This window comes from Rattus rattus, chromosome 4, assembly GCF_011064425.1.
Source record: "Rattus rattus isolate New Zealand chromosome 4, Rrattus_CSIRO_v1, whole genome shotgun sequence".
In the NCBI taxonomy this organism is placed as follows: domain Eukaryota; kingdom Metazoa; phylum Chordata; class Mammalia; order Rodentia; family Muridae; genus Rattus; species Rattus rattus.
The window spans coordinates 159,993,938-160,013,458 of record NC_046157.1 but is presented as its reverse complement, the minus strand read 5'-3'; the positions used below and the strand labels follow the sequence as shown (position 1 = coordinate 160,013,458).

Below are 19,521 nucleotides of genomic sequence, written 5' to 3'. Positions count from 1 at the left end.
CAAGAAAACAGAATCATCATTATTTATCAAGAATAAATAATTCACTGCCTCAGTAGTGACACTCAAACCTCAAACAGGAAGCAATATCAGGGACCCTGATTTAACAATACAGTAAAGCTGAAAAGAATAACCTCTTTTTGAGTTGTTGGGTCCTTTAGGACTTTCAAACATTACATTGGCATTGCTCTTGGTTACCCTCCAAATTGGCTGGTAAGACCCTAGTACTGAAAAATATCATCACTTGAGTCATAAAACATAGAGAAGATTAGGAGGGTACTAACCTAGGAGAAGATTCATTCCTACTGGCCAGATTTCACAGTGCCGAAAGGCGCTATGCACACTACCAGACAAGAACAGTAATCATCAGTCTTACCCAACATGACCCCTGTGATCTATAGCAACTGTCTTGGCAACATATACCCACTAGTACAATGATGAATGGCATGAACGCTACTGAAGTAACCATACACTTTCTGAATGGATTTAAGCCCTACTCCGTGAGATAAAACCCATATCTTGCAACATTACTAGAACCAAAACCTTATGACTAGATAAGTTACAGGTCCTAGGAATGAACCTACTACTATCCTTTTATTAAATGGACATAATATTACTGATTCCTAATACCTTATTGTTATAGATTAGTGTATCTCTCAACCCTCATCAGAGAAGTTTCTTCTTGCAGTAGATGAGAATTAACAGAGAGACATACAATTGGTCAACATGCAGAGAACAAGAGTATGAAGCCCTAGATGTGACGTCTATACCGCACTCCTCCCCACAAGGCTCTGAGATCTTAGAAAATGGGACAGAAAGATTTTAAGAGACAGAGGAGTAGATGACTACAGATAAACAGTGCTTTCCAAACACAACAGGGAAGCTGCACACATGAACTTACAGCAGTTGTTACAGCATGCACAAGGCCTGTGAAACCGCAAACCAGACAGAATCCCAGAACTAGGGAGTGAGGACAGTGGTCATGAAGTCCCACTCCTAGTGGAAGAGCTATTACCATTTAATAGCTACTGGGGGAGGAAGGATCTGTTTGTTTTTTTAAAAGAGTATGACTTCTGGTAGGACAACCACACTCCAGGGGAGGTCCACACCCAAGAGCATTTGGGCAACATAAATTGTACTACATGGGTTTTTTAAAAAAAAGGACAGAAAGTTGGGTGAGTTAAGGAAGTGGAGGTGAATCTGGGAAAAACTGACTGAAGGAGGAGTGAATGGAATCTAAACACATTGTATAAAATTCTCAGAAAATTTAAAATATTTTTAAAAGTGGGATAGAGAGATGGCTCAATGTTTAAAGGCTAAGGTTCAAAACCAATAACAACACTGAAAATGCAGTCTAAGTCTGTCAATCAGGAACAGGCAAACTACACCTGAATAAAGTTTTATTGGAACACAGCCTCGTCTGCTCATTTACATACTGTTTATGACCATACACAGCACAATTGAGTTGTCACAGGGCCTCCATAGCCCACAGAGATGAAACTATCTGGCTTTTTCTAGAAAAACCCGACTGCTTACCCCATATAAAATTTCCTGGCTGTAGACAGTTTAGGAATATAAAGGTGAATTAGAAATTAGAACTAATTAGAAACTGGCAAAAGTTAAATAAAAGCATCTGTACCTTCTCCTTTCTCTGTCTCTGTCTCCACAAAAGTGGGGTCTCCATTCTGCTCCCAGAATGGTCCCTGAGTGCACCTTGTGGAGTAAATACCAGGTGAACTCAGCACTAAACCATTCCTGTTACCACGTCATAGCTAACTGTGCATGTATGCACAGTTACTACATAATCTGGAATGAAAAGCCTTACAGATATTTAAAAATCCATCTATATTTCAGCATAACTCCCACAACATACCTCACCCTATTTCAAATGCAAACTTAAAACATTTTTTTTTCTTTTTCTCCTTTTTTTCGGAGCTGGGAACCGAACCCACGCTCTACCACTGAGCTAAATCCCCAACCCCAACTTAAAACATTCTTAGAGCTAAGGCCTGCTGTGTTCTCTTACTTTCCTGTGTTTGTCTGAGAAATTGACATCATCTCCATTGAGTAAGGGGCTCACTTGTGTAGGACGCTCCCTAATTCTGCTGCTGGGAAATAGCTAGACCAGGGGCAGAACGCAAAGAAAGGCACTATCTGGCCCATTACTTCCCTTAGGCAGGGAGGCCAGAATGACACTCAGCCCCAGGACAGTCTAGAAAACACACGGGTTAGTCAGTGACTGTTCAACAAAACTGCCCTACCCCTCCCAGCCAGTCTACCATAGGTGGAAGAGCAGTCACTATCTCTCTCCAAAAACGCTCTTAAGGAATGTTATGACTACATTCCTTTGAACGCACACACCATGAAAGTCTCAAACCTTGTCGCTGTAGAGCCAGGCAATAGGACTAAAGAAACCAGTCTCAACTGAGCTCACAGGATCACAGCAAGTGCCACCGCTACAAGTCTATCTGTGCTTACCTCCTTTCACACACATACACACACAAAAATGGATATGTAAGACAGAGGGAGAAGCCGGTCCTTGCCTAGGTCATGCTGCGCTGGGGTGGGGCTGAATGCCTGTGACGGATGTAACGGCACATGACCTTGGGACTCCAATACAGCTCTCCTTTAAACCCAGATCAGAAAGGGAACTGACAATTACAGCTGTCCTTCCAAGGTGCCAGCTCTGACCAAGAAAACCCTAATCCTAGGCCCAAGATCGTGGCTGCTAACACATCAACAAGGCTACATAGTGAGACCTTGTCTCAGAAAATAACAAAAAGGAAAACAAAGGAAGAAGGAGAAAGATAGATCAATCTTCTGAAGCTGGATAGATCCCTCAATGGTTAAGAGCATTTTTTTTTTCTTTTCCAAAAGACCCAAGTTCAATTCCCAGCACTAATATGGTGGCTTATAAGCACTTATAAGTCTAGTTCCAAAGGACCTAAAGGCCTCCTCTGGCTCTCACAGGCACCATACATGAATGTGTTGCAAAACACTCATAACACATAAAATAGAAAATAAATATCAAAGCATGAGAAGACGATATGGACAGATAGACAAATCAGAGGAACAGAACTAAAATGTAGAGGGCTGGGTATGGTCATTCCTCTAACCCCAACTTGGAAGGCTAACTGGAAGACCACTATGGGTGCAAAGCTAGTCTGAGCTACACAGTGAGTTTGAGGCAAGCCTTGCTACAGTGAGATTCTATCTCAAAGTGCATACTTGCATGCATGCACTGAAATTACACTCATAGATACAAGGCCACTGGACTTTTGACCAAGGAAAACACAGGTAACTAAATGGATGTTTCTCCAATAAATGCTGAAGAAAAAAGCTGACATTGATGTAGAGAACATTAATTCTGTATCTTGTGCCAAACACAAAATTAATTATGTACAGATCTAAGTGTATAATCAAACGCTACAAAACTTCTAGGGTGAAAAAAACTTCTTAGACAGAAATTAAGAAAAGGTTGACAAACCCAATTTTACAAATGAATTATTCTAAAAATGCCATTAAGAAAAATTAGATGACAGACTGTGGAGACCAATTACAAGACAGCTACCAGAGAAAGGACATCCAGAATATATTAAGAAAATAATTGTACACAAAAACAAACTATTCAAGCATACACTTCACAGATTAGATAAACACATTAAGAGCTGTTCGTGTTGCTAGAAGTTAGCTCCAATAGTTAGGAAAGGGGGTGCCTAGCACAAGTGAGATCCTGCTAACAACATGGGCAACTGAAGAACCTTGGATCTACCACTGGAAAGAGTATAGATAATAAAACCTCTCCAGAAAACAGCAGCAGATAGGTCTTATTTTAATTTTTATTTCTACTCATTTGCTTGTATCTCTGTCTGTGTAGTGAGTGTCCTCTGACTCCAGAAGGCATCGATACCCTGGAGCTGAAGCTGCAGACAGTTGTAAGCTCCATCATAAGTCCTGGGACCCAAACTCGAGCCCTCTGTAAGAGCAGCCAGTGCTTTTAACAGCTGAGCCATCTCTCCAGGCCCTAAATACTTTCCATTTTTATTTTATTTTACTTGTTCGTTGTTTATTTATTTTTGGTTTTCTGAGACGGTTTCTTTGCGTAGCCCTGGCTGCCCTAAAACTAGATTTATACAATAGGCAGGCCTCAAACTCAGAAATCTACCTGCTTCTGCCTCCTGAGTGCTGGGACTAAAGGCCAAGTGCCATCATTCCTGGCTTAGTCATTTTTATTTTGTCTTTTTTTTTCCCCTGGAGCTGAGAACTGAACCCAGGGCCTTAAGTATTCTAGCACTGAGCTAAATCCCCAATCGCAGTAATTTTTCAAAGAGAGAAAAACTTACTTTGGAAGTGGCAGTAATATTGACCCTCTTGACTATGATAAGAAAATCCATGCTTTAAACACTGCAGTGGATGATGCGTCTCTGCACCTATTGAGCTGTAGAAAGGTTTTACTCTCAGCATGTACCAGCACACTAGAGCACTCATTAAAGAACGCTGTGACCCTTCCTGATGACCAGCATGACCATACAGCATATCATCCAAGCCAGGAAATATATGCAAATCAAAGTGGGATCTAAAAATAAGTAATGGTGTTATGGCATCTACGGCCAATTGTATGAATTGGCATTGCCCTGGACAAATCAGAGTGCAGACTAGGGGTGCAACAAACAAGCAATGTAGTCTCGGTATGATTAGATTTGTCCTGAATAGAGCAAGCCCTGAAGTTCCCTCCTCAGAAGGTACCACGAGGCTGGCAGCAGGTTGTACCCATGCTCTTGCTTAACACCTGAGAAACAGGCCAGCAGGGCTGAGTGCAGGGCAGACACCAAGGCTCCATCTCCAAGGTCATGCCACTTCAGCTTTTCTGTTTGTTTGGATGAAGAAGTCAAAGAAAGTGCAGAGCAACCCCCACACCTAATTATCTTCCAAATGTTGGACTGTCCTAACCCTCCCTTAATAACCTTTGCAGCCATGACCAATGTGCAGCCATGACCAATGTGCCCATAGAAAAGGCTCTGCCAACTTCTCTGAAGCAAAGTCCAGCGGGGGGGGACAACCTAGCCCTGGGTGCAGCCCTGCACAAAGCCCTTTTTATAGCAGGCTGTATGGAGGGCACACCTTTATGTCTCTCTGAGAGGAAGCACCCACAGCTTCTACAGCACTGCATGAACATGAAAACTCACACAGTGCATTTGCGTTTTCCTCAGACGGGAAGCAACACACACTGGGTCAGTAAACAGCAATGACAGTAACAAGCTGTTTCAAAAAAAATAAAGAGATCATACCACTGTATACTCTAAAATACTAGGCACTCTGGGACCAACAGGTAGGATTTTTTTTCCATATAATTTCCTTAAAAAATGATACTATATTTCTAAGGTCAAAGATAAGACAGATAGGACTTGGCTCTGTCACACAATAGGCACATTTATCAAAAAGCACTCAGTAAAAGAACTATTTATTAATTTCATAGGCACTCTAAGAAGATCCAATCAGATCCAAGGCCTTCCCATCTGTCATGTATCAAAAGCCCCTTCATAAAACTATTAAGAGTTTTGACTAGAGTCAAATGGCAGTCATTCAACTGTCTGCTTTTGTTTTCTCTGCCATTTGTAAAGAAAAACAATCGGATATTAACAATAAACACACACATTTTCATACACACACACAACAGTCTATAAACAGCTTAGATTCTGCCCAAGGCAACCCTCCTGATAATCTAACCACACAGCTCAGGCAAGTAGCAAGACCTCACACCCAGACAACATTCCAACCCACCTGGCTGCCAAGGAGACCAGTGTCTTCTCTCTGCTTAGAGTGACTATGAGAACTGGCATAAGCCTGGCCAGCTTGTGGACCAGTTGTATCCCAGGCATAAGCACTGCCTTCAACAAAGCCACACACTTGGTAAACACATGGCCACCAACCTGGCACAAAACCAGGCCTTCTTCCTGCTTCTTGATTTGGAAACACAGAATGAATTCTAAAACATGCAGTCTGCTTGGGGTAAAAGTCCCTCTGCATGGCTCTCACAAGCCCCTGCAACTGACCAAGGCAGGCCGTAACTGTGGCCCCACCCAGTGCCAAGAGCAGGCTACTTCAGGCTTACCTAGTATCATTTTCTTTTTTTTAGAAAATTATGTGAAAGAAAGTCCTGTTTGTCCCTGCGTGCCTAGTATTTTAGAGGACAGTGGTGTGATCTCTTTATGTTCATGAACAGCCAACGCACCAGGGCAAAGCCTCAGGTACCTGAGAAGCGCCAGACATCGAAGCTGAGGTATGGCATGTGAGGCCAGGGACAGGTTACCTGGAGCCCTAGCCAAGCACAAAATGAGCCCATTCCCAGTGGAGAGGCAGGGGTTCCTGACTATAGGGAAACAACACTTGGCCCACAAAATTACTCCAAGGACCCTCAAATACAGTTCTGCCCACCTCAAGCCCAGTCCAGCAGTCACAGGAACCAGAGAGTCTTTCCTAAGGGGAAATCTGCCAAGTATGGACAGTTTTCCTTTCTCCAAGCCAAAGTGATTGGCTAGGGATTTGCCCAGGAAATATGAGAGATCTAAACAAGCTGAGAAGGAAAACTTATGTTGAAATCTGGATAAAGGTCACAGTTTCTCACAAAGGAACAGTCCTGACCACCCTCAGGCTGACATCTGCTAGGAACAGATGAGAAGTCCGGGGTCACCAGGAAGCCACCACTCACCCACAAGCCTAAAAGCCAAACACAACAGTACTGAACAACTCTTCTAACCCACTATAAAGCTCCTCTATTACTTAGCTAGCAATTAAACAAAGGCCTCTCTTAGGTCTACCTATACAGCCCAGACAGACTGGTCTCAAATTCTTAATCATTTGGCCTCAGCCATCAGGTACTAGCCTCTTATTTAGCTTATTTTTCTCCTGCCATCCCTGTGCAGATCAGATTCCAGATTCTTTAGGCTTTGTGCTGTTTATGAATTATGCAAACATGTGAGGTGCATGTGCCTCTGTACATGAGTAGAGACCAAAAAAGGGTCTGTGGTGTATTTTTGGCTATCTCTTCTTTGTTACTTTTGAAGCCAGTTCTCTCTTTCTCTCTGAACCTACGACTCACGTTTTCTCAGGTAGGCTGGAAGCCAGCCAGCCTCAGAGGCCCTCCTGTCTCCTCCTCCTCTGAGCTGGGGTTACAGGGTGGGTGAAATGTCCAGCCTGTTCCATGGGTTCTCAGATCTGAATGATCTTCATTATCTATACAACAACTAACTGCTGAGCCATCCCACAGCCCTTCCTCAACATCTCAACACACACACTCCAGCAGCCTTCCATGCCTTCAGCCGCAGATGGGGGGCTGCATCTACTGTTTTTGGCCCCTTTTTAATTGCGATTTCTAGCTTTTTGGACTGTACAGCTACTGATTTCTCTAGCAGACCACCACTGTGGGACAGTTAATTCTCTGACTGTGTAAGTTAATGAGCAGATCCTCTACAGTCATCCATGCCCCATCAACTCCGTTCCTTAGAAGAACCTGACGTATATAAACTCCTAAACCTCCTGCTTTCCCAACACCCAGTCTTAGGCAACAGGTGCTACTGTTCAGCTCTATCTAGAAAGTCAGCCTCATTTGAAATCTTGAGGAATTCCAATAAATCACACTAAGCGCTTAGTGTCAGCACTAAGCTCCATTACTTTCCTGCTCAGCAGGGGGTGGGCAGAAGTGGGAATGAAAGATGGCAAAAGTTCAGAATATGTATTGTGCCAACCCAAAACCATCTTATCCCAACACATTCTCATCTTACAGATGGGAAAACCTAAAAGGATAAAGACTCTTGTCCTAGGTCCCAGAGCTGGCAAGATCTTCTAAATACATATCTGTAATCAAGAGACTGAGGTGAGGATATCACAAGTTCCAAGCATGGTGAGGCCATGCTTCAAAGATCAAATAAATAAGGAAGATCTCATAAAGCTTATGGATACTGTTAACTTCTTCCAGTCTTTCCTGGGTAAAAGAGTCCAAAGCCCAGTTATAAGAACTCACTCCTCAGTGTGAGCAACAGGATTATTCTCACCTGGTTACATCACAGAAACAGCTACAATGACATTAATACTGAACCCACCAGGTCTCTACCACAACAGCTGTATAGGGTGGAGTACCAAGCCATATTCTGAGGACATCACATTAAGAGTTTTACCATGGAATTCTTTTAGAAGTCTGGTAAAGCCTACAGACCCATTCTAAGACTGTCTCTAAGATAAAAAATAAAATGCCTTAAGTCCTAGTACTCCAGAGACTGAGGCAAGAAGAGGGTGACTTCAAGACTAGACTATGCTACATAGAGATCCTTTCTCAAAAATAATAAATAGTGGATATCATTATATTAAGTGAATTAGTCAAACTCTGAAGAACAAATTAATTGTATTTTCTTATACTGAACCTAAATTGTACACACACACACACACACACACACACACACACACACACACACACACACGAAAGCAGAAGGACTATTTGAGAAAAGAAAAATCTACCGAGGGAAGAGTAGCTGAAGAGTATCAAATGGTGCCCTCCAGACATGTCTATGGTTTGATTCAAAAATCTATAAATAAATCTTATTGGGAACACAGCATCTGCAGATAAAATTGAGTTGAGGACTATCTGAATGGGTCTTAAATCCAGCAGCAAGTACCCTTACAAAAAAAAAAAACAAAAAACAAAAAAACAAAACAAAAAATAAACAAACACACACACACACACACACACACACACACACACAGGGAACAAGAGAAAATCATGTGAAGGCAGAGAGTGAACTGTAGTGAGAGCACCACATTCCTGGAGCTGCTGGGAATTAAGGCAGCAAGGCAAAGCCTGCCTTAAGGTCTTGAGGGGTGGGGCTGCCAACTCTTGACTTCTGGCTTTGTCAAATACATTTCTGTTTTAAGTTGTGGGAAATTTGTTAAGGAAGCCACAGGACACTAACACAGCGGCCAAACCTAGTTCTAATATGCACTACTCTTATTTCCTAACACTACTACTGATAAAACAAACTCCCTTTTATACAGACAAACAGGAGAAGGTATTAGGACACATCAAAGGCCTAAGCATGATCCATCTACAATGATGTCAAGTAGTGCTAGTGACCAGACACACACATATGTCTCCAGCACCACCTGGAACAGAAGGACGCCGTCTCTACTCAGCTCGCAGGACAGGTGGTGGGAAGAAGCAAAGGAGGCTGAGAGCGGGAGTCACTCTGCAGGGAAGTCACATTAACTGCCACGCATGTCCCTTCCTCAATATGAGACACTTTTCTAACAATATATGGCTAGCCAGACACCCTCCATTCCTAGTACTAGGAGTAGTAACTGGCCAACTGTGACAGCTGACAAAGCAAAAGACTTGCCACTGTAGATTGCATCCTCACAAAGCTCGTGACAGGAGGACATCTATCACAAACTAGCAAATAAAGCAGAATACGAAATTACACCCGTATGATGTAATGCATCATATAGCAAACATCATAAAGTAAAAGGGACATGTCTCCCTTTCTTTTAAACTTGTTTTAAAATCACTACTCTGATCTACAACATTTCAAGAAAAGTGAATGACTGACCCACCCATGGAGAGACACAACTGTGGTTCCCAGAGTGAGCAAATGCTCCCAAGCTCCATGTCCTTGATTGACTCTTCCCATATCTCTCTTCCTGTAGAAGAGACCTAACTCCATACCCAGCACATGTGCACACACACATGCACGTACACACAGACACACACACACTGCCTGGTTCTATTTGGGCTTTCTTCTATCCTGCTTACTACTGACTACAGCTAGTTCTTTCATGTCTGAGTTGTGAGACCTCTTCCAGAACAGAGGGACCATTTATCCACCCTGTACATTCCCTTCAGGTTTCTAATACAGAGTTTGCTACAATTTACTGTCAAAAAAATAAATAAATAAAATCAGTTTTTCTAAAATTTAGTTTTCACTTTTATTTATTGATTCACTTTAGAAATCTGGTAACCGGTGTAAGCCTTCCTTGCTGTCACACGAGTCCCACATTCTCCATGAATGAACAAGCTTTTAAATTTGCTTCTGTGCGTAGACACACAGAAAGACACCTGTGCTGCCCTGCCTACCCAAACACGAGGACCCTAATCCACAAAGGATTCAAAACAGAGGCGGCTCCACATCCCACGGCCATGTTGAAGCAGTAGGACATGTGTGTAGCTGCACTCTGCGTCAGTCAACCCAAAGGTGAAGTGTTAGGGCCTTAAACCTCCTGGTCTCAAACTCAAGCTAACCTAAAACAATGTCACCAAGGACACCAATTACTAAGTGATGATTCAACCTCACTGAGTTTAGTAAAGGACCTTTAATCAAGGCCCTACACTTACCCGTCCCCCAAATCCTAGGCAACCTTGAACTATCATCCATTTGTGAATTAGTTTCAGAGTCCCTAGACATAGTGTGGGGACTTTTGAAGTTCCAAAGAATGTTCCAGTCCAACCAGGCTTGGGACTACTACTCTGAAGGCTCAGAGGGCAGCTTCCTAAGCACAGGATGGGCAGGAAGGGTACACATGGGTAGCTTCACATGACCTCCAAGAAAAGGACAAGGTCTGCACATGGTCTAGAGAGGCCCCTTCCTCCAGATACCAGTGCATATAACACTGTCTAAAAGCAGTGGCTAAAGCAAGACCATGTTAGAGTACATCATGGGAAGCAAAGACGGGGAACAGAAAGACAGACATGACAGCTGCATCAACAAAGAAGCCAGAAGCCTCTCAAAGACCTACAGCACTTCTTAAAATGAACACAGAATGACTCTTTCTAATGATTTTCTATTTCAGCAACATTCTAGTAAAACTTTCTTTCTCTTTAACGTTCAACCCAACTGACATTGATTGCTGCAATGATCTAAAGGGTTAAATGATATGGCTATATGGCCTTGGGTCTGGTAAAATTGAGAACGATCTATAGAATTGAGTTCAGATACATATTACTCCCAAACATAAAAACTGTGATATTTCAGGAATGCAATGACACCAAAGTAGAAGACAGTCCAGTTAGGAACAAAATGATATAATAAATTAATTTATTGCCTTGCTTCACCACTGACTCCAGTGGGTACCTATCATTCTCATACTAACAGCAACAGCTTCACCAATCCTTCATAGTACTCATTAATTTATAGCTCCTGGAAACCCAAAGACCTCACTCCTTGGAAGAAGAACTTACAGTGCAGAGTCACATGACTCACTCAAGGTCATCAGCTAATAAAGCTAACACAGGACTTCCTCTGGTTTTCAGTCTAAACTTTAAATACTATGTTTTATAATTGTTTCAAACTGACAAAGTCTCTGCGTTATCTTTCAAAGATGTTCTGTATTTTTGGAGACTAAGAAAACAGAAGAGAACTGAGTGCTGCACAAGCCTGTAATGCCAGCAATGGGAAGGTAGAGGGGCAAGAAGGCTGAGACTTCAAGGCCACCCTCATCCATATAGTAAGTTTGAGGCCAGCCTGAGCTACATGAGACTGCCTCAGAAAGGGAAGAAGTGAAAGGCTGGAGTGATGGCTCGGTGGTTAGAAGCATTTGCTGCTCTTGCAGAGGATACAAGTTCTGTTCCCAGCAACCACAATCATAATTCCAGTTGCAGGGGAGCCAATGACCTCTTCTGGCTACCCTAGGGTACCAGGCACCCACATGGTACACATACAAATACTTGTATACATAAAGAATGATTCTTCTGTTTAAAAAAAAAGAGGAAGAGAGGGAAGAAAAAGAAGAAAGGGAGGAGAGAAATGTGGCCTGTTATCTAGGCTCTTTACTGGTGAAAGAAACCTAGATACTGAGCAGTCAAAGGCAGATCTCGGGTTCCTCTGGAGACCCACTCTAGCTTCATTTCTAATTCTCCACAAGAATACAAGTTTAATTAAAAAAATAAAATTAAATTAAAAAAAAAAAAAAACCTCCTCTCCTTGTCTGCTGATCTTTAGAACTCAAATATATGTGCCAGGGAAGACCCCCAAAATCACTTTCTGTATCAGTGACAAAGTTCCCAAAAAATAAATAAATAAATAAACAAGACAAAGTCTGTAACCCATCAGCAGATAGAAACAAAACCACAAGAAGACTTGAGCAGCAATCTTCCTAAATTATAAAAGATTAGAAACAATAACAGCAACACTGTCGTTGATATTTCTCATCTTTACAACATGCAATCGTAAATGACAGATGCTTATAAATAGTATGGGCTGACAAGACATGGAGAAAATTCACACAATGACAGACACTAACTCCTTACTCAGAGCCAGAGAGGTCAAGAAGTCAATAGAGTGGCATATGTTCTCAAGCTGGGTTATACACAGGAATCCATGGAGGGACCCATGCATAATCGCACCACTGAATCCAAAGTAAAAACCAGCCAGCAGAGATAGCAAAACCATCCTTGTGGTGGTCTTGATGAGAATGGTCCCCACAGACTCATATATATGAACACTTAGTCACTAGGGAACAAGCCATTTAAAGGCATTACAAGGACTAGGAGATATGGCCTTGTTGGAGTCGGTGTGGAGGAAGGGTATCCTGAGAGTGTTCTCTCTCTTCCCTCCCCTCCCCACCCCTTTCTGTTTCTCAGCTGTGGATCAGGATGAAGCTCTCAGCTACTGCTTCAGTGACATATGTGCAACCATGTTCCCCGTCATGAGGATAATGGACTATCAAACTGTAAACAATGCCCCAATTACATGCTTGCTTTCTTAAGAGTTGCCCTGGTCATGGTGTCTCTTCACAACAACACAACAGTGACTAAGACAATCCTCAAACTGCCCCTACCTCAGCCTAGATTTCAGTAGATCTGCTGTAACTTTTCTGCTTCAAGGATCAAAGGAACAAATCCTTTCAAGAAAAGAATGAGAGCCTAAAGTCATCTTGACAACTTCTATACCGTGTTAATCAAAATTACACAGCAGCAAAAAAGGCCAAAGAATAAGAGCCAAGAGAAAAACTAAACAGAAAAGATATTTAAAAGAACCAAACACTTGAGTATTCTGACACAGAATAAATAATTCTAAAATAAATGCACTGAGTAAATTTTTTAAAAAAAGAACTGGGACTTTGAAACCTTGAAAAGTCAGGGCCAATGAGATAGCTCAGCAGGTTAAGTCAAGTCCCACCAAACCTGACAACCTTAGTGTCATCCCCAAAATCTACAACAGAGGAGAGAGCTGGCTCCTCAAAATTGTCCTCTGACCACCTCATACATGCCATTGTAAATTCACACACACACAATTTTTTTTTAATTTTTAAATATATCTTCAAATAAATAAAAACAGAAAAACAAGTCAGGTGTGGTGGATCATAACTGTATTTTAGCACTTGGAAGCCACAGCTGAAGGATCACCAGTTATGGGCAAGTTTAAGATATATAGTAAGACCCTCTCTCAGATTCTCAGATAGATAAGACAAACAGATACACACACACACACACACACACACACACACACACACACACACACACACACACATAAAAATAAATAACTGGAGGAGGAGAAGGGGCAGGAGGAGGAGGAGGAGGAGGAAGACAACAATGACAACATAAACCAGGTGTGATGTAAAATACCCAAAATCTCAGCGAACAAGATGCTGAGGCAGGAGCATCAGGAGACTAAGGCCAGCCTAGGCTGCATAGTAAGTTCCAGGCCAAAAGGGGACCAAGGAGTCCTATTAAAAACCCCAAAAGGGGAGCTGGAGAGATGGCTCAGTGGTTAAGAGCACTGACTGCTCTTCCAAAGGTTCTGAGTTCAAATCCCAGCAACGACATGGTGGCTCACAACCATCTGTAATGAGATCTGATGCCCTCTTCTGGTGTGTCTGAAGACAGCTACAGTGTACTTTTATATAATTACTTAATTAAAACCTCCAAAGGAGGTCTGGAAAGCTGTCTCAGCAGTTGTGAGCACTTCCTTCTTCAGAGAACTCAGACTGTTCACAAACACCTATAACTCCAATTTGTAGGGGTCTGATGCCCACTAGGCATAGACACGACACACATATGTATGTATAGGCACTCACACACATAAAATAAAAAATAACTTTTAAATAAAACTCTCTAAAAGTGTCTTGGGATATAGCTCAATGCATGGTTAGAGCACTTACCTAGCATGCACAAAGCCATTGGGTCAATTCCCAGTACTACAGAAAATAAAATTAAAAAGTAAATGAATCACTGAGCCATGGCGGCAACACACCTTTAATCCCAACACTTGGAAGGCAGAGGCAGATGGTTCTCTGTGAGTTCAAGGCCAGTCTGGTCTACAGAACTAGTTCTAGGACAAAGAAACCTGGTCTTGAAAAACAAAACAAAACAAAAAGTAAATTAATCACACTGAGCCAGGCAAAGCAGTGAATAGCTACAGTATCAGCTAAGTGGGGGGCTGGGGCAAGAGGAGCAGCAGTTTACAGTTGGTCTTGGCTATTGATCAAGTCCGGGCTAGCCTGAACCACAGGAAACCTCTCAAGGAAGGAAAAACCCAAATCAGAGAAGAGTTCACCTACATTATTGGCTCTCAAAACTGTGGGTCATGTCCCCTTTGAGGGTCACAAATCAGATATCTTACATATCAGGCATTTACATTACATTTTATGATTCATAACAGTAGCAACATTACTATTATGGAGTAATTTAGTGGTTGGGAGTCACCACAACAGGAGGAACTATATTAAAGGATTGCAACATTTAAAAGGTTGAGAACCACTGACCTACATGGTTTAAATGCCTTTCCCCAGTCAGTGAGTAAACCACAGAGTTAATGGAGAGAAAGTACAAGCACTCTAAGGACAATGGAAAGCAAGGGGCCATGAGGAAAGCCCAGCTAGTTAGATTACCACAGGAAAGCCTGCAGTGGTTACACGAACAGAACAGACAGAGGGTCCAACACCAGCATCAACAACATGAGGATGGTACCCACCTTCACTGAGTTATAAAGGAATAATCTGAAAAATTAGGCGGCAAATACTTTCTGTGTTTATGAGCTAGCTTAGTATTAGAAATATATGCTTTAAAGGTTCCAGTGCCACCACTAGAGCGAGTCCTGCTACTGCTGACATCAGCTTGTGAGGCCAGAGTTATAGTCTTACAAGAAAATATATAAATAATATGCAAATTTGGATCAACTGTGAGAGAAGAGTCCCCAAAAGCTTTCAAGAACGTTTTCAAGAAAAGAAACATATGAAAGAAAATGATCAGTCTAATTTCAAGGAAGCAGGGAAGACTGAACAAAGTTGACACCAGAGCGAGTGGTTGGCTGCCTCTGAGGTCTTGGAACTTTTGAGAAAAACAAAAACAACAACAACAAAAACCCTACATAACTGTTACAAATGCATTAAATAAAAGACAAAAAGAAGTATATCAGATTACTAATATTCTGTGTTGTAAGATGGGTGAGTATAGTTGCTTTTCAATTATCTTAATCTAAGCTTTTCTGGTTTTCCCAAATTTCCACAAAAATAAGCCAGGTGTGCTGATGTGACCCTTCATACGCCTTTAACCTCAGCTTGGAAAGCAGAGTTAGGCAGTTCTCTGTGGGTTCAAGGTCAGCCTGGAACAGCTAGTTCCAGGGAAGCCAGAACGGCATAGAGTGACCTTACCTCAAAACCAAGGAAAGAAGAGAAAGGGAAGGAAAGAGAAAGCAAGAGAAAGAAGCAAGCAAGCCTCTGAACAAATGTTAATGTATAAGCAGCAACACCTTAAAAACATTTCATTTAGGCCTTTTTGCTTTGTGCTTACATTACCAAATTCTGATTATTCTCCAGTCACAGTACTGCTTTCAGCATGAAATGCAACATTTACCAGAAATCACTCCAATCAGGAAGGAGATGAGGAACTCTGAAGTCCTTCATGCCACCACATTGCAATGAGAAAGCAAAGCAACCTTGGAGAAGGATATGGGTGTGGCTTAGAATCTTACCGTGAAACTGTTGTTGACATTTTTGGTGCTGGACTCTGCCACGCTGGCATCAGTCAGGTCTACCTCATCAAATATAATCGACTGGAGAGAGATGCAGACAGAGGGTTTCAGGCAAGCCAGGGCAAACACACGCAAGCACTAGTAGTGCTACCCACATTCTCCCTACACACCCCTCAACATCTGAGCAATAAACCACCATGCGAAATGCATGCAACCACCTGCCTGCCTCTCCCAAAGAGCATGGACCACAGGTAGTCTGTGGCTTCCACTCCACAGAGGTCATTAGTGGGTACACTGTAACAATGCTGACCTTTCTTTCTTGTGTTTCTCTTTTAGATTTGAGACAGTCAGTTAGGATCCAGAGTCAGAGGATCCCTATGGCTTGGGTTTCTCCAGCAAACACATTTGGAGAAAAGTTCCAACTAAAACAAATACTGTAGGGGCAAGAGACAAACCCCACGAGGATCAACCCACCCTGCCATAAAGAAAGCCAAGGAACAGAACCCAGTCAGATCTAGGGGCTCCCTCTACTCCTCCCTCAACTAAGGCCCAAGCTACAGCCCCTACCTCCTGTTTACTTTACCGTTCCTTCTATTCTAAGATTTCTCTATCTGGAATCCCTGAAGGAAAGACTAAGTTGTTAAACTAAGAAAACCCTCCCTACCCCCTCCACTGGACTAAAATAACCATGGCTGTGGTCGGAAGCCTTTCTAAGCATGTTGCCTTGCTCCACTTCTAATTTCAGCACACTAACTCTCTAGAGATGCTTATCATTCCAGACTTTTCTCAATGCCCAAGTATTAGAACTGCCACCAACACGGAGACATGCTGACCTGCCAGCCTGCACACTGGGGTTTGAAGTCTGACAGCACATTCAAAGCAGCAACATCCCAGCTGCTCCTGACAGCTGCCTGAGGAGTCCAGCTTTGAGTCTTAACACAGCCAGAACTCACCACCCAGGGCCAGTTGCTGGGAAGCCTAGAAATAAAGACCTGCATATTTCTGCTCACACACTAAGATGCCCAATGACCAGAGCAGTTCTTAGCCCATAATAAAAGATTCATGAGCCTGTGGCCCCCATCTTTCTGAAAGGAAAGAAACTGTAATATAGTTTGTTCTGTGACCATTTTTCCATTTTTAGACAAGGGGAAAATGAACAAAAATAATTTTTACAAGAAATAAAGCATGCTTAGTGACAAATAAAATCTGACACCTACTATTACAAGCCAGATGAGATGGGGCTGCAGTTCTGTGGTAAACTCTGAATACCACATCCAAGGCCCGGGTTCAATTCCAACATGACCAAAACAAACAAACGACAAACAAACAAACAACCCTAGCTAGAAATAACTGGTATGCAAATATTTATCCCATGCAAGAGTTCTGGGCTCCTAAATGTGGCTCCTGAGGTGGTCCTCTAAAGGTGCCTCACCTTTGCTGTTTTAGCATAGTAGAGTGTTCGCCCTCGAAGCTTAAAGTACCTCCTCTTCGATCGCTGGAACGAGTTGTTCTGTTTGGTCAGCATGCCCTCTTTGAGGATGGTCTGAAAGCACAGAAGCACACTGTGAGCTTGCATTTCTGAGGTGCCCATCGCCCTGAAGCAGCCTGTCATGATGGTGAACAAAGTGTGTCCCTAAGGGGCCAAAGGAGAACAGTTCTCATTTTCTCACAGACCTTAACCTTACACAGACTAAGCACTGTGCTGAAAGGGAGAGGCAAGGGGCATACCATTTCTCTAATAGACAGACCATGCCTTAAGAGACCCAAGGTGTTCCCTAACTATGCCCAGCAGATTAGCACAGGGGAAACTGAGGTTCGAGAGCCTCCAGGAAGCAGCAGCTGGGAACAACAAAGACCAGTGCATTCTCCAGCTTCAGCCTTTGGTATTCTTCAGCTATTCTTGGCCCTGCCTTCGTGTTCTCTGGCCTCCTGCCATTTCTCAGGATCTTGTTGCCAAAACTGTTCACGTCCACTGCTCTGAGTTTCAGTGTGGCTCTAGGCCTGTGTTCTACTCAGCCCTCTGCATGGTTCTGAGGTCAGCATAGGTATCTGATACTCATCCCTGCCCCTGCCCCCTGCCCCCTGCCCCCCTTCCCCCTGCCCCCTACTCCCCACTCCCTTACCCCCATGTTACTGACAAGCCCATTATACTACAGGAAATATTCCCTTCTCCCTAGAGAACTCCCCCTGCTCAGATAACAGCAACTCAGAGCAGGGTCCCATGTACTTGGGTCCCAGTGAACCCTGATCCCAACATACTACTTGGAAATCAAACACTGAAGAAATGGCCAGATGCCCTGAACCACTCAGAGTCACCAATGCAGTCAATACTAATAACAGGCCTGGTAGAGCTCAGTATAGACTATTTGTCAGCACACTCAAGGCCCTGGGTTCCATCCCAAGCACAGCAAAGAAAAAATAATAACAAGTATATCCAGAAGACCAAGAACTCAACTCCATATTCAGTGCTTTCCTTACACTACAGCTGTGCAGCTCTGCCCTTTAAACCACTTTTAAAATAGCGTGTGTGTATAAAGCACCTGGACATTTGGGGGGAAATTTTTTTTAAGTTTGTCAAGACAGAGTTTTTTTTTCCTTTTTCCAGAGAGGGTTTTCTCTGTGTAGCCCTAGCTGTCCTGAAACTTGCTCTGTAGAATTAGACTGGCCTGGAACTCACAAGATCTGCCTGCCTCCGCCTCCCAAGTCTTGGGATTAAAAGCATGCACCATCAACATCCAGCATTTGAGGATACTTTAAACAAGACACAGAAAGCTCGGGTCATCCAAATGTGCCATAGTACAAAGACAGCACACTGTGTAAATAAGTTTCCACCATCCCGTATCTCAGGGAAGAAAGGTAGAAAGACATAAAAAATATTAAACCAAACCCCAGCTCCTTCACGCCCTAAACACGCAGAGCCAGGTTCGAGGCCCACAGCCCACCATTATATGGTGCCTGACATTTCCTCTCCTGACACAAGTCATCTTCCTGGGGCACCTTCTAGGCTGGTTGAGATGCGTGTGCCCAGGTTCACAGGCTCACTAGAATGTACTCTATGGGTCCAACCTGGTACTATGCCAGCTGCACTCTTGAGACTAGACTGCTGAGGAGCAGTTACTCATGCTGTAGTATCTACCTTCACCTCTTATTTCTGAAGGCATCACTTACTATTTCCCAGGCAGTTAGAAAGTATCAAGAAAACAGCATGATGCCACAATCCACAGGAGAAACACCTCCAGCTACAGTCACTAGCATGCACTACAACAGAACAAGGCCCTAAGGCCAGGACAGGAGCCAATCTGCAATACAGAAGCGCTGTAACCACCTTAGATTCTGAATACCCTTTCCAGGTCCGCTCACATGGATGGCATTCTTGTTAAATACATCTGCACATAACCATCCATTAATGCCTGAAGCACACAGAGAACCTCTCCTGTGGACTTGCTTAGAGATCCCTCCTCACCCCAATTCAGCTTCCTTACCTTGGAAGAGGAAGAAATTGCTTGCATTTCTTTCCTAAGCACAAATGTTAAAATAAAAATAAGGCTGCAAAACCAATGTGCCAACCCAG

At 42.9% G+C, this 19,521-nt stretch overlaps 1 protein-coding gene across 3 annotated transcripts in view; it reads right to left on the bottom strand.

The window, feature by feature from the left end:
* The window catches only part of Dgkd (diacylglycerol kinase delta), an 86,485-nt gene that overhangs the window by 39,101 nt on the left and 27,863 nt on the right, over positions 1-19,521 (bottom strand). For 2 of the 3 annotated variants that reach the window (XM_032901572.1, XM_032901574.1), the window contains exons 2-3: positions 17,383-17,493; positions 15,951-16,031 (exon numbers count right to left, since the gene is read on the bottom strand). In XM_032901572.1, the coding sequence (XP_032757463.1) occupies positions 15,951-16,031; positions 17,383-17,493 (192 nt within the window). Of the gene's footprint in view, positions 1-5,778; positions 6,001-15,950; positions 16,032-17,382; positions 17,494-19,521 lie in introns of those variants that run through there. The other variant, XM_032901575.1, reaches the window with a different exon arrangement.